Source organism: Canis lupus, chromosome 11 (assembly GCF_048164855.1).
Source record: "Canis lupus baileyi chromosome 11, mCanLup2.hap1, whole genome shotgun sequence".
NCBI lineage: Eukaryota > Metazoa > Chordata > Mammalia > Carnivora > Canidae > Canis > Canis lupus.
The window spans coordinates 22,380,562-22,396,542 of record NC_132848.1 but is presented as its reverse complement, the minus strand read 5'-3'; the positions used below and the strand labels follow the sequence as shown (position 1 = coordinate 22,396,542).

Here is a 15,981-nt window from a genome sequence, read left to right as displayed (position 1 = left end):
AGGCTCAGTGGTTGAGCGTCTGCCTTCAACTCAGGTCATGACCCCGGAGTCCTGGGATCGAGTCCCACCTCGGGGTCCCCGCAGGGAGCCTGCTTCTCCCTCTGCCTGTGTCTCTGCCTCTCTGTGTCTTGTGAATAAGTAATATATTTACCAAAAAAAGATAGTTTTTAATTCTAAAAATCACCTTACTTTAAGTAACTCACTTGGATCGAACTTAGTGAGCCCCATATCTTAGACTTTTGATACAGCTCTTGTGAAAAACAACTATTAAAATGAAAATCCAAGGGTTCTCAGACATGCTTCCTATGCGGAGTTAACTTCAGCTTCCCTCTTCTGGGAATTCTTACTCAAACTAAGTCTGGGCTTCTCTCATCCTAACATCCTGCTTCGAGTCAAATGCTTGCTCTGGGCCATTCCAACTCCGGGGTGACTCTCTCCTCCTGTGCACCGCCCCCCCCCCAAGACAACTGACAGCTCCACCCCCACACCAAGGATCAGGTTTCCCTGAGCAAACTGATAGCCTTGCTCAATAATGTATGACACCACAAGGTCCCTGCAGGGAAGGGACGCAGGGCTCAGCCTCCTGGTCACAGCCACAAATGCAGAACCCCAAGCAGAAATTTTGGAAAAGAACCCCCTGCCCCCCGCCAGAAACCATTCTTAACTATGAAACAGAAGCTCCCAGGAGCCGAGGTCCGCCCATGACGGGATGCCAGTCTCACACCAGGCTTGGGGCTGGGAGGGAGGGGACCCTGCATGCTGGCCCAGGGCCCCCAGCCCTCGGTGTCAGGGCCACAGACCCTCTGTCTGAGGGGGCAATGAAATCCCTGGAGAAGCCTCAGCTTGAGAGAGCTGGAGCCCAGGGCTCACCTGGAAGGTGACTGCTAAGAACACAGGGCTACAGACGGCAGGGGGGCCTCCTGCCCCTCACTTGCTTCATTACTGCTCTCATCTCCACAGCACCAGGTACGGGGACTCTTCTACATCACTGTTTTGCAGACGAGGAAACTGAGGCCTGGCACAGTGTAGGACACATACCAATTTTTGTATGTAATGAAAACATTCCTTAAAGATATGGCAAATAGAAGAAAGAGATGGTGCCGGGGTGTGTGAACTTGCAAGCTGGGCTCAGCCTGAGGGTCGGGGGTTCGTGATGCAAGCGACTGGGTGACCACTGGGCCCCAGAAAGGGCCCACAAGCAGAGGACAGGAGGGCCTGAGTCCTGGCCATTGGGACACCAGGGTTGGGCAGGAGGTCTGTGAACAAGGAAGGGGTAGCTGAGCACCTTGACTTCACTATATAGAGAACCGGTGGGTGTGCAAGACAGGGAAAGCAAATGGCATAGGAGTGCGGTGTATGTGTGTGAGTGTGGTGTGTGTGGTATGAGTAGGTGTGGTATGACACACCTACTGGGGTCCTGGGTATGTATGTGGAGTGTATACATGCGTGGTGTGATGTGTGTGTGGTATGTGTGGTGTGCATGTGAGATGTGGTGTGTGTGGTAGGTATATGTGCACATGCACGCATGTGTGGTGTGCGTGTCATGCAGGGGACATGCATGTGTTGTATAGGTGTGTGTGGTACTCAATGTGTGCCTGTGTGCATGGGGTGTGATTTTCTGTGGTATGTGATGTGTGCATGTGTGAGGTGCGTGTGGTGTGTATGTGATGCAGGGGACATGCATGTGTTGTGTACGTGTGTGTATTATGTGATGTGTGCATGTGTGGTGTGTGTGCAATGTGGAGGATGTGTGTGTGCACAGGCGTGTTACCGTCATGGCAGGATGGGAGAGGAGGGGCAGGGCTGGAACCAGGGAGATGCTGATGTGAATCCACACCCGCACCTGCCAAGAACGGGCTTCAGAACCTGCCCGGGGCTGCTTGGGGACGGAGCCAGAGGGACGACAGGGTCCCAGCCAGAGGGGAAAGCGGGGGCACGGCCAGACGGAGACCCTCAGGATTGGAGCAGGGCTGGGGATGGGCCCAGGATGGGAAGGCGTGCGCACATTCCATGACTTAGGTTGTTCAATTAATAAAGGGACAAGTCCCTCCTAATCCTAAGAAATAGCTAAGTGCCTGGAACTAGAAAAACCAGAACTTCCAAAGGTGGCGAGGAAAGGAGGCATCGGGTGCGAAGCATAAAAGGCACGTTGAAGCGTGAAGTTTAGGCACAATTGGAGATCAATGAGGCACACAGAGGGCAGAGCGTCAGGAGAGAGTGGGGCAGCGTCAGGGTCAGGTCCTCAGACACAAGGACACCGAACCGGAACCACCCCCAAGCCCCTCGATCCGTCCTCAGCGGATGTCAGGGTCCCAAAAGGGGTCTAGCGTCTTAACGAAAAGACACGATCCAACAGCGTGGTTCACATCAGAAGCGTCATCACCAGGGAAAGCACAGAGATGGGAGACAAGGGACAGGGGACGCTTCAGGGTCTCTGAAAACGGGAGGGGACATCAGAAATGGTTAGACACTGGGAAAATTTGCCCATCCATCCTTCCGCCCACCCAGGGCCTCAGCCCTGCCCTCCACCAAACCCCCGAGCACCGCTGCCAGGGATAGAGCTTCCCCGAGAGCAAGCTCCTGGGCGGTGCCTCAGTTTCCCCACTGTAGGCAGGATTTCTGTCTTGCCCTGGAGCAATCCCTAGCACCCTAGGGGGGTGGTGTCAAGGTGAAATGAGCTGGTTCTGTAGAGCTCTGAGCTGAGCACCTGGCCCAAGGTACTGTGACTCCCTGTTATTTTTTTAAAGATTTTACTTATTTATTCATGAGAGACACACAGAAAGAAGCAGAGACACAGGCGGAGGGAGATGCAGGACTCGATCCCAGAACCCCAGGATCACAACCTGAGCCGAAGCCACCCAGGCACCCCGTGACTCCCTGTTATATTAATAGACTTATTGAGACTGGAGGCCTCACCTGTCCACCCCCAGCCCCACCCCCAGTCCTTCTCCACACACCCCCCCTCCACTGTTGGGACTTTTCTCACATCCCCGTCCTCAGTGACCGGCTCTGCCCTGGAGCCTCCCCCCCCCAGGAGGCAAGGCTGCCAGAAAAGGCCTCTGCGGGGAGCCCGGACACCTGCCGGCCCCCCTCCCTGATGCCCTCACCCACCGGGAGGGAGGGGAAGCCGGAAACCAGACCACTGCAGGCTTGTCCAGGTCGGGGCGTTCTCTGGGCCGTCTCAAATGACTTCATTATTGTCTCTGAAGCAATTTCCCAGAACCCCAGACACACCCATTTTTTAAAATCTAAATTTAAAAAATGCATTCCAGCAGGAAAGAACAAAATGATTCTGGTTTATCCACAGCTTTGGCTTTGCTCACGGGAGTCACCTACACATCGGAGGCGGAAACCCGGCTAACCGGAATAATCGGTGTGCATTTTCAGCTCCTGGTGCCTGAAACGGAAGGTTCCAGCAGGCGCGTGGCCCAGTGCGGCGCAGCCAGTCCCAGCCAGTCCCAGCCAGTCCCAGCCAGTCCCAGCCCCGGGGCACACTCAAGGACCCCACCTTTCAGAAAAGGGATGCTCCCCCCACCCTCCCTTTCCTCACACCCACAAGGGGCCCAGGAAAGAGGCAACCCTGAAGTCAGCTAAGCGGTGGCCCGGAAAGTTCCGTCCCTGTCCTAATTCCCAGAACCTGTGACCACTGCTTCACACGGCAAAGATGGGATCAAATTAACGGTCCTGAGATGAGAGACCCCAGCAATCCCATGTCCACACCACACGTGCGAGGACGAAGGCAGATTGGAGCGGTGTGGCCACAGCCCAGGGCCACCTGAGGCCACCCGGAGCTGCAGGAGACAAGGAAGGACCCTCCCCAGAGCCGTCAGCGGGATGGGACACCGTCAATTTCAGAATTCTGGCCTCGGACACTGTCCAGAACACACTCCTGCTGCTTAAAGCCCCCCAGGGAAGCTCCCGGAGCTTGAGCCAGTCCTAATCGCGCTCCGAGGGGACCGGCCCGGTTCCATCCCCCAGAGACCCATGCCAGTTCTCAAACCGCAGCCCGAGAGCCTGCGAGCATCTCCCTGAGGCTCAGTGGACCCGCAGCTGCTGACCACAGAGTGCCCTCTGTCCCCCCCAGGTCCTCGTGGGGCCCTGGCTGGCAGTGGCCGAGGACACAGGAGGCGCTGAATGAACACACAATGCAGGTGCACTTCCCAGATCTTGGCTGCCCAGGCTGGTGGGAGAGGCCGACCAGAGGGCACTGGGCACTTACACATGGTCAGCAGGCAGGCTCAGCGGGGGTGACCACCAGGACCCGAGTGCCCAGATCCCCCTCTCGGCTCCTTCACACGGCACTTACCATCCCCCCAACCCTCACCCCCGCCAAAGCAAAGTCACAGTCCTTTCCAAGCCAGGGGAGGGGCCGGGGATGGGGGCTCAGAAGGATACTGGTGGCAGCTTCGGAGGTGCCAGGACCCAGAATGAGGCAGAGCCTGGCAGCCTGGGCCCCAGCCAAGCCCCCCACCCCCGCCCGGTCCTGGGGGGTACACAGTCTTCACAATGCCCTGGGGCCTGAACACATGCCAAGAAGCCCCAGTCTGCGTCCGGGGCTCCCCGAGTGCCCGTCTGGGCCTCTGCAACTGCCTCCCTCCAGGTGTTGGGGTAGCTACACGGCCTGGAAACATCGTCTTGGGAGGCCCCCCCCAGCTTTGGGAGACGTTGCTCAGGGAGGCCCTGGGACAGCCTTGTCAAGGCTGTCAAGACAAGGCTGTCTTGCAATGTGTCAAGAACCAGCTCCAAGATGACATCTCGGACACAGGATATGATTTAGGTCTAAGGGCACAGGGACACCCGAGGGTGTGAGGGATGGCGGGCCTGGGGAGGTCTCCTAGAGAGAGGCTGTGCAGGTGGGGATGAATGGGGCGCCACACCCAGGGGGCGGTGCAGAGGTGCAGGACCCAGCCCAAGCAGAGCAGCGAGCGGCTGGGGAGGGATGGAGGGAGGGCTGAGGGTCAGGCACGATCCTGCAGACCCGGGCGTGGAACCAGTGGTGGAAGGTGACGCTGGCAGCTGTACGCCTCAAGGCCGGGAGGGGGTCCCCACCACTTTATCAGCTTGCAGGGAAACTGTGCCAGTTCTCAAACAGCAACGTGTCCAAACTCAGCTGGAATGCTAACTGAAACCTCTGTCATCCTTACACACAGCAGCTCAGCCCCCAGATGGTTCGAATTCCACATCCTGCGTGGTGCTGGGGAGGTGGCTGGTTTCTTGGGGCAAATCAATGTCCAGAAAGAAGACATTTTCTTTATTCATGGCTCGGAGTCAGCAGAACCCCAGGGAGCCCAGCTAACATGAAGCCCTCCCTCCAGGGGTGTCCGGCAGCCCCATCGGATGAGTCCTGCCTGGCCATCTGGCCCCCAGGGCCGTCTGTCCACCCCCGCGATGGGCTCACACCGGCAGGATGCGGCCAGAGACCACTCTCAGGCCAGGGACACAAGCCGACTAGCTAGCAACTCCCGATGGCCCTCAGCCCTGTGTCCCCAGACAGCGGGAGACAGCCCCCCCGTGGGGCTGCCATGGCAAAGGCCTCGCTCACTCATCCCTGCCACAAATGTCTACTGGGTGCCAAGTGGGTGCCAGGTGCTGCGGGGGGGGGGGGGGGCAGGAGTATGGGCAGCACAATGATGGAATCCCCCAAAGATGTCCTGTGGTTCAAAGGGGGAGCTCGAGTGGGGAGGCCGTGCTGGATCACGGGGGGCTGCGGTGATCACAAGGGTCCCCACGAGATGGGGCGGGGGGGGCACAGAGGGCCAAGGGTCAGTAGCGGGAGACAGGATGATGGAGACAGGGGCTGGAATGAGGGGAAGGAGGAGCCGAGGAGTCCGGGCAGCCTCTAGATGCTGGAAGAGGAGATCCTCCCCCTGAGCCTCCAGGGGGACCCATGAGAGAATAAACCTGCACCTTTAAGCCACTCGTTTGTGGGACTTAGTGCAGCAGCTGCGGGACCCTGGCCAGGGGCGACCCGGCGAGCCCGGCCTCTGCAGCTGTCCAAAGGCACTCCCACGGGGGCTGACCCGCAGGGGGGCTGGCGTGACCTGACCCCAGAGGGGCGCTGTGATGGCACAGGGGGGCTCGGCCGCAGGAGGCACCTGCTCGGGCCACGCCGCTGCCCGCCGCTGGACGTGCTGGTTTACGCTTTTGCTCCTCACCAGCTCATGCCCGTGACCGGCTCCCCTGTCCACCTGGAAGCCACCAGGAGGGACTGTGGCTCCCGTGTTCCCGGGTTGAGGTCTCTAAGAGGAAAACAAACCACAGGAGCCTGACACCCGCCCAGGAGTGTCCTCTGGGGCCAGCGGAGTCTCAACAAGCAGGTTGACAAGAGGTGGCCACCACTGCAGACAACCAGAAACCCTGAGGCGTGGGGAACTATGTCCCCCCCACCACCACCAAAATCGTATGTTCAGGTCCTGACCCCGGGCACCTATGACTGCGATCTTATTTGGAAATAGGTCTCTGTGGACATGATCAGGTTAAAATGAACTTCTGCCAGACAGAGGGTCCTTAGCCAATGACCTCTGTCCTTCAAAGAGTGGGAAACTGGGATGCAGACCCAGGACACACACAGGGGAGGGCCAGGGAGAAGCACCTCCAAGTTTAGGAACGCCACAGGCCCCCAGGCACCAGAAGTGCCTCCAGAGGGAGTGCAGGCGGGCCACACCTCGGTGCCAGACCCGTGGCGACAACACTGTGAAAACAACGCATCCCCGTGGTTCTGCGCCCCCCAGTGTGAGCGCCTCTGCGCAGCGGCCCCCGGGAAGCTAACGGGCGCCCACGGGGGCCTCCAGGGTTGGTCTGAGGATCGTCCTCACCCCCTAAGGCCACTCGGCCCAGGAGAGGAGGAGGACACTATGGATTTCATGGAGAACAGGAGATTCCTGCCTAAACCTACCCACGCTGCAGTCTCAGTGCATGAATTTTTTTTAAAGATTTTATTTATTTATTCACAAGAGACACAGAGAGAGAGAGAGGCAGAGACACAGGCAGAGGGAGAAGCAGGCTCCATGCAGGGAGCTGGATGTAGGACTCGATCCCAGGACCCCGGGGTCACACCCTGGGCTGAAGGCAGACACTCAACCACTGAGCCATCCGGGCATCCCCTCAGTGCACTATTTTAAGGAAAATAAAGTCACCCCAAAGTGCGATGACTCCCAGCTTCACAAGAACGTCTGAACGAAACGCTGGAGATCCTCAGCTGGAATCTAGACACAGATGCGACAGAGGATGAAGAGGCTCTGGAGAGCGCAAACCTTGCCGCGACCCCGGCCACCCGAAGAGCACCCCTTCCCGACAGAGGACCCCACTTCTGCTCCGAGATCTCATTACAGGCCAGGCAATGGTTTTCCTTTCGAAGGACGACGACCCCTCTGGTCTAAGGACCAAACCTACCCTGCTGATGGAATCCTCAAGGGGGACCTGCAGCCCCGCGCACCGTGGCCAGCGTGGGCCATGGGTGGATGCCCCTCTGTGCAGGGGGGACACCGCAGCTCACACAGAGGCGCGGGCCCCGGCCCGGGACCGTGCAGCACGCTCGTGTGCCACATGATGATGGAAATTTCATGACTCTTAGAAGAGAATGCAAGACAAAACGTGCAGTTGGGAGTACTGTGCATTTTTTAAATGACACAATCTGAGCCATGCCAGAATTGGTTTTAAATATTCTCCTTCACAGAGAAGATGATTAAGTTGTTATACCAGCAGTTTCTCGGACCTTGGACTCATACATAATGTCCTGGCCTGAAGTTTCCCACGAGGGACAGTCAGGGTCCCCAGTCCTGGGGAGGCCACCACGGAGGACGGTCCTGGTCACCGGAAGACCCTTGCACAGGACAACTGGGACAGTCCACCCAGGGGCAGTTAGCACAAACCGTAACCAAGTATCACTGAGACTCTCCTAAGTGACGCTGACCCACTGGCCCCCAAACCAGCTGAATCTCAGCTGGGGAGCACCTGTTCTTCTGCGGTGTCCAGCTGCACGGACGCTGAAGCCCGGGGACAGCTGTGTGCTTCATGCTCAGAGGCAGGGCTACTCTCCAGCCTTCGCTGAAACACCCTCTGAATCCAGTCGAGTGGCCCAGGGATCTAACATCATATGCTCCAGGGGCACCTGGGTGGCTCGGCAGGTGAGCATCTGCCTTGGGCTCAGGGTGTGATCACAGAGTCCCGGATTTGAGTCCCACATCGGGCTCCCTGCGTGGAGACTGCTTCTCCCTCTGCCTGTGTCTCTGCCTCTCTCTCTGGGTCTCTCATGAATAGACAAATAAATAAATCTTTAAAAAAAAGTTAAAATAAAATCAGGGCAGCCCCGATGGCGCAACGGTTTAGCGCCGCCTGCAGCCCAGGGCGTGATCCTGGAGACCCTGGATTAAGTCCCACGTCAGGCTCTCTGCATGGAGCCTGCTTCTCCCTCTGCCTGTGTCTCTGCCTCTCTCTCTCTCAGTGTCTCTATGAATAAATAAATAAAAATCTTTAAAAAAATAAAATCAGGGATCCCTGGGTGGCGCAGCGGTTTGGCGCCTGCCTTTGGCCCAGGGCGCGATCCTGGAGACCCGGGATCGATTCCCACGTCGGGCTCCCGGTGCATGGAGCCTGCTTCTCCCTCTGCCTGTGTCTCTGCCTCTCTCTCTCTCTGTGACTATCATAAATAAATAAAAAAATTAAAAAAAAAATATTTAAAAAAATAAAATCATACACTCCAGAATAAACAGGACCCTAAGAAGACTCGGCCAGAGCGACCGACGGTGGGGGGCAGTACCCCAAATGTCTTGGCCCAGGCACGGCCACCGCCGGCCTCCCCTCCAACAGGCGGAGTGCTGAGCGTCCAGGAACCCCCCACCCCCGGGATATCAGAGTTGCTGCGCCCTCAGGAATGCACCCCATGGGCAGCCATTCATCTGTGACCATAAATCACCTTGCAGTTCTCCATAGCGAGAAGGCACTCGTCCGTGAGAAGCCTGGGAGCACGCGTTAGCACACAGCTGCGGTGAGAGCAGGGGCTCGGCCAGCAGGGCAGAGTCATAAATACCTCACCTCCTCCCCTAGAAGGGACCCTCCTGTCCCCTCCAGCTCAGTGACAACAGGAGCAAAAGCATCCCCAGGACGTCTAGGCCGGGCCAGTTAGACCCTGACCCCTTCATATGTGGACGAGCACTTACAAAGCACCTTCTGTGTGCCTGGCACTGGGGAGGGAGCAGACGACACCAAGCAGACATGGTGGGGGGCTGCTGAGGGAGACCAGTGGTGGCAGCAAGGTGACATTCGGGAAGACATGGAGAATGTGCACGCGACAGGCAGGGACCACAGTGAGAGCAGCATGCTGTTTTCAGAAGGTGAGCAAAGGGCCGTTGCAGAGAGGTGGGCCCAGGCCTGAGAGCAGGGGGCGGGGGGGACGGTGGGGGGACCCTGGGAGGGCTTGGGCGGCACCGCTGTGACCCAGTGCCCTTCCAACTGGCCTCTGTGGCCTCTCTGGGCGCCCCACGGAGAGCAGCTCCCGGGCGGGAGAGGCAGGGCTGAGGCCACAGCCCTCAGGTGTGTAGAGGTGGGCATGGGACGTGGAGGCACAATGGTTGGGACTTGGTTGCTCATTAGTCATGGGGTGCAAGAGGGGAACCCCTGTGAGCTCGGGGAGGAGGGGCAGGGGGTGGACGAGCCTGGCCCCTGCAGCACATGAGCTCAGGACGGAGATCCCAGGTCCCCCATGTAGCTCTGCTCCTTGGAATTCCTAAAGCTGGATGACAACTGTCCCCTCCTCATGGGGCTGTGGGAAGGGGCTGGAGCGCTCGGTCACCGCCACAGCTGCCGCCAGCGAGCACCACCACGTCAGGTGTGCAGGTAAATGGGGAAGCCCACCGTGCCGGCCTGGAAGAGGCCACAGGGTGGGCGAGCAGGAGCCCAGGAGCAGAGCACTGGGTTGGAATCCTGCCTCCACGCACAGCTGGTGGTAGTGGGGCCCCTCGCTCCAGCACGCATGTACACGCGCACACGCAGCAGGACTGTGCTCCGTGTGGGGCTGTCCTGGGTGCTGTGGGATGCTGAGCACCTGGCACCCACCCACCAGCACCCCACCCCCGGCTGTTACAGCCAAATATATCCGGGGTGGGGGCGCCTGGGTGGCTCAATAGGTTGAGTGTTCTCCTGACTTCAGCTCAGGTCATGACCAGGGTCATGGGATCGAGCCCCACCTCAGGCTCCACACTTAGTGCAGAGTCTACGATTCTCTCTCCCTCCATCCCCTCTGCTCACGCTCTCTCTGGAAATCCCTCTCTCTAAAATAAAAAATATAGATATTTTTAAAAATGTCCTTGGGTGCCAGGTGTCCCCAGGGGCAGAACTGCCCAGTGAGAACCATTGGGCCAGAAGCCACTGTTCTGTTCCGCACCTGAGCCTCTGCATGAATAAACGGGGCCTAATGTTGATGCAGGAACTGGGCTAATGCACGTGGAATCCTCTAGAACAGCACAGCTCGCTGAAGGCTCATGAGTATTAGCCCCAAGCTACCGCTGTCCTGAGAGACACAGAAATAAGGGAATCACACCCAATGTGTCAGCAGAGCAACCAACACAGAAACACGGCACCAAGGATGTCGGGAAACTTTCCAGAACCTTCCCAGAGCAGGGGCCAGCTCGCTCAGGGGCATCTGCCAAGCTGGGAGGAAACCAGGACAGCGTCCACGGCCCCTCGAGCCGCCCTGTCCTGCTGCTCCCGGGGTGAGGCCGCCTCCCGGTGACGACGGGGTCCGTCCCTGGGGCCGGGCTGTCCTCGGAGGCCTGTGGATTTAAGAAGCGCAGGGGAGCTGCCGGGTGTCTCCCCAGCACCCGATGCAGGGAGCTCTTCCTGGATTAGCGGGCCCGTCTCCCGTCGGGGGCGGCACAGGAAGCCGGGGTGTTCCGGGGGCCCTGGGCCGCTTCCAGCCGCCCGCCGCAGCCGGGGCTCGGCTTACCGGGGAGCGGGTAATAAAACCCTCCCGACGACAGGGCCGCCTTCAGCACCAGCAAATGAGCGCAATTACCGGCCGCAAGAGGAGGAGGGCTTCAAAGGCAGAAAGGGAGACGCAGGGGAAGGGGGACTGAGCAGAAACAATCCATCTGAGCCCGTCTGTATCTCCAAGGGAAACACAGGGATGCTTTTAGTGCCAGAGATGCTCAGACGGGTCCCATGCCAATCACGACATCTCGGCGGGTTCCCTGGTGATGACACACCGGGCCAATCCTGGTCATTACCTCTCGAGCAATAACCCTCATGATGAAAACAAAATTGGAGAACTCGGGAAGTCCCTTCTACCCCGCGGGTTGAACCCCCTTAGGAGGGAAACAGGGCTCCACGGGCCCCAGCAGCCTCAGTTTACCCAGACTTACATCCAGGACCTCTGGAACCCAGGCCCACTGCTGTGCCCCTGATGTGAGGCTGGTCTCCTCCACCTCCGGACACCCCAGCCTAGGACTCCACCGGAGTGTGGAGGGTGCCTGAGGGCCTGTCCCCCACCCAGGTCCCCAATGCCACGCGTTGTGACCACTGACAGGGCCAGCTGCACAGACAACCATGGGTGGCCCACCCGACTGGACAGGGGCAGCTCTGACGTGTGCATTGGTCAGACATACAGTAGGCACTCAATTAATACTTACGGAGCAAGGGAGGCACTGTTTACCAACTGAGTCTCCAGAGCACGTAGCCCTTTCCCAGGGTCTGGGGGCCAGTGGTTCTCCATCTGAAGCAGGGTTCATGGGAGGAAGCACACCCCGTCGAGGCCACATGTGTGTGCAGGGGGTGGACAGGGGACAGCAGCTCACGGGGGACAGCAGAAGGGGCCGAGATGCCAGCTCACTGCCGCGAAGGAAGGAGAGGCAGGGACGGGCCACCACCACGTGCTGAAGCTCCAGGGAGCGTCCACTACGACTCAGGGCGGGGGGTGGGTACAGGCCTCGGGGGCACAGCCAGGGCCCTGACACGGAGGCAGGAACTGAGGGGGGGCAGGGGTCTCCTTACCTTCCTTCCTCACCACTCCCCACCACACCCCGGTGTAGCCAGGAATTCAGGCTAACACTCAGAGAGACAGACGGCAACAGGCAGACGGACGGCCAGCCTCAGACGGGCAGGGGGAGGGGAGGACACGGGGCAGGCCACCGGCTGCCTTCTCGCCGCGCGGCACCGCAGGATGGTGGCCAGGCTGGGGCTCAGACGAGCAAGCCGGGGCGCACACCCCCAGGTCCTTGGGCTGCCAAACGGCCTCTCTTCCTCCTCCTCTGATGCAGAGCACTGTCCCCCCCAGCCCCCGGGCTATGCTCTCTTCCTGCTTCATAAATACCAGCTGATACCCTAAACCCCTGTTCTAAGCTCGGTGAACTCAGGGCTCGTCCCACACAAGCAGAGAACAATTTCTCAGCTGTTTATACTCAACAGGAAAACCAGGCTGCGGTCCACGTTAGAATCGCAGAGGCACCTCCGGTACGAGGGAGGCCCCACCTGGTGCCAGACGGCTTTCCCGAACGCCGGACGGCTGCCATTGGGCCGGTGTGCATTTCTTTTTCCCCTTTTTCTTTTTCTTCCTTTCTTCCTTTCTTTCTCTCTCTTTCTCTCTTTCTTTCTTTCAAGATTTTATTTGTTTATTTGAGAGAGAGAGAGAGCACAAGCAGGGGGAGCACCAGGGGGAGAAGGATGAGGAGATGCCCTGCTGAGCAGGGAGCCCGACGTGGGACGCGACCCCAGGACCTGAGATCATGACCTTAGCTGAAGGCAGACACTTCACCAACTGAGCCACCCGGGCTCCCCTGGAATTTATCTTCCAAACGGGCTGCTCCGGCTACATGTTCTCAAGCACAATCCCTGGCAGCCCTTGGAGCCATTTGTCTTCGCAATATGTCAGGACGTCTCAAGGCAAGCATGTGTTCAGGGCAAAGAAGATGAGTAATCTCTGTAGTGACAAGAGGGTGTGAGCACCGTCTTCCCAGACCCCAGTGATTAACGGCTCAGGACTTCTACCCCCAGTGATACTGGCTGCGACAGCCCATTAAACCCGAGCGCCCGAATGAAGTGCTTCCAGTGCAAAGCCACTTAAAGGAGCGTGTGTCGCTTCATGCATGTGGGTTTTTAGTGGCTCTTACATTATAATCTTCCTCATCAAGAGGGTGACTCCAGGGACACCTGGGTGGCTCAGTGGTTGAGCATCTGCCTTCAGCCCAGGGTGTGATCCTGGAGTCCCGGGATCAAGTCCCCCATTGGGCTCCCTGCATGGAGCCTGCTTCTCCCTCTGCCTGTGTCTCTACCTCTCTCTGTGTGTCTCTCATGAAAAAATAAAATATTAAAAAAAGAGGGTGACTCCAATTCACACAGGATCCACAGGGACCTTGGGACGCTGGGGGAGATGCCCACCTTGTGCACCATGAGGGATATGCCACCCTCCTGCCAGTCCCTGCATCACGACGAGGCCACACCCGCACCGGGCCCTTGGCCACCACCCGGGGAGGGAGGGCGGACGGAGAAAGGCGGCCGGAACCCGCTGGCCCCCTGCCCGCCCGGCCCCGGGGAGCCCCACGTACCGGTGAAGTCCTCCAGACACTCGCAGGTGTAGCCGCCCTCGCGGCTGTGGCAGCGGCCGTGCGCGCCGCAGGGGCTGGAGTAGCACAGGTCGATCTCCGTCTCGCAGTAGTCGCCCGTGAAGCCGGGCGGGCAGCGGCAGCGCAGCCCCGTGATGGGGTGGATGGGCCGGAAGAGCACGGTGGTGGAGCTGATGAACGGCGCCGAGCTGTCAAACTTGAGCACGGACACGCACTTCATGTAGTTCTCGCAGGGCTCCCGCAGGCAGATGTTGTCGTCGAAGGGCAGCACGCGCTGGGTGGACACGGCGGTCAGCAGCGTCCGGTTCAGGTAGATCTGCTCCTGCAGGTCCTCCGACGGGAAAAACTTGTCACGGACGCCGCCAGGGAGCAAGGCCGAGAAGGTCACGTTCAGGATGTTGGAGCTGACGTCCGTGTCGTTCTGGATGTTGAAGACGAAGACGTCGTCCTTGGTGGTGGACAGCACCGTGGCCACCCCTTCCACAAAGAGGGACAGCAGCGGGGACAGGAACTTCTCCTGCGACATGTTCTCCAGGCGCACGGTGATGCTGTTGGTCAGCATGTCATCCGTGATGATGGTGACGCGCAGGGTGCAGAGTGCCGCCACACTGTGGATGCCGTCTGTGGACACAAGGAGGGTCAGGGTCACTCGGGGTCCTGGGTGTTCCCAGCCCCACCCGGGAACGGCCTCGGATGCGCTCAGCAGGACAGAACTGAGCCTCAGCCTCCCAAACCCTCCCAAGTCCCCGCGCCCGTCCCTACCGGTGGCCACCTCCTTGACCCCGGCTTCCCAGACCCCGTCCTTCTCCCTCCACACCCCAGCTGCCCAAAGGACAGCTCCCATTGAGCCTGCCTTGCTCCAAAGGACCCCCCAGACCCCCCAGCACTCAGCAGGACACCCCAGGACCACCCACAACCCAGCCTGGTGCCTCCCCGTCCCCCACCTCACACGTGGGGATGTGGAGCCCCATTTGACCCCCTCTGCACCTGTTCCAGACACCGGGAGACCCCACTCTGATCGCACCATCCCCAGCCCCGCTCAGACCCCACAGTGTCCAGGACGGTGCCATCCAGGTATGGCCTTGGTCAACACCACGTTGATTTTTTTTCCCAAAATTGTACCCTATTCATCCCTACGCGCCCGGCACACAGGAGACGCTCAGCAAACGCTGCTCTGGGAAGACACGCAGGAGACAAGGTGTACCTCAGCCCACACAGGGAAGCAAAGCACGACACGCGGCACTCAGGATCATGAGACGGGAATGGGTGGGGTATCCGGGTTATGAAGCTGAGCCCATCATCGTTGGACCCCAGGGTCAGAGAGCGGCCCAAGGGGGGCCACAGGGGCTCACCATGGGCTGGCACCATCATCTGCCTTCCAGGCACCCCTGACAGGTGCAGCCACCCCACCCAGGGGCCGTCACCTTCCCCCCCCAGACCCCATCCCAAATGTGCAAGGGGACCCTGAGAAAACCTGGCAAAGTTCATATCCTTGGCTCAGATTCCAAGTCCCTGCAGCCCTGACCAACCCTCCCCAACCTGCTCCCCACCCCCTGTGCCCCCTTCCACACGCGGGCACCCCTGGGTCCACGGGGCACAGGCCATCTGTGTAGGCCAGTGAACCTTGGCTGGACCCCCTCCTACCCTCCTGGGTGCCCCCCCAGGGCGCAGGAGCCACGGGAGGGACCCCTCCCCACTTGTTTCTGGAACATCGGGACCACTGACAAGAACCCAGGGGCCACCTTGTCGCTGTGACCCCAGCACAGTCCCCGCGGAGGCACAAAGCCCCAAATCCCGGGGGTGTGATGCACCCGAGCTTGTGTACATGGGGACTGTCCCTCTCAGGCCCTGGAGCACCACGAGCCACTTCGGAAGGGACCCCGGGTCACAACTCTCGTCCAAACAGGAAAATGCAGCTGCTCCCCACGCCCCACGCTGCCGGCTCTCCGCCGACCGACCGCGGCAAACGTTCCACCCGGGACTCGTGAAAGCCCAATGGGGCGGGATCCGTAAGTGGAAGCAGCGCGGGTGTGGGGCGTCGGTGCGGGAGCCGCAAGGTGAGGGCGCTCTGCCTACGGCGTCCGCGGAGCCCCAGCACAGCACCTGGCAGCTCACGTTCCACAGGCCCGGGCCAGGCAGTGGGGAGAAGCCAGTGGCAGAGTGCTGTCCTCTCCCTCCGTCCCCGCCACGCAGCCCGTTCCCCACCACGGAGAGTGTTTATTCCCCTCCCCGGAACACGGACGGGACCTGCGGCTGCCTCGGTTGCCCCCCACCGTGGTCCTCACACTGCAGGCACCCTAAAACGCCCACCTCGTCACACCAGTCCCCGGTGGGCCCCCAGTGGCTTCCAGAATAAAACCCACACCTCGTACCCCCTCTGGTGGTGGGTCCTCTGTGACCTGTTCCCATCACCCTCCACCGCCCTGCC

General features: G+C 59.7%; 1 protein-coding gene across 1 annotated transcript in view; it reads right to left on the bottom strand.

Moving 5' to 3' along the window:
• CELSR1 (cadherin EGF LAG seven-pass G-type receptor 1) overlaps nucleotides 1–15,981 on the bottom strand; it is a 134,127-nt gene that overhangs the window by 67,096 nt on the left and 51,050 nt on the right. Inside the window, exon 3 of the mRNA XM_072842665.1 lies at nucleotides 13,536–14,174. Coding sequence (XP_072698766.1) covers nucleotides 13,536–14,174 — 639 coding nt within the window. The remainder of the gene's footprint in view (nucleotides 1–13,535; nucleotides 14,175–15,981) is intronic.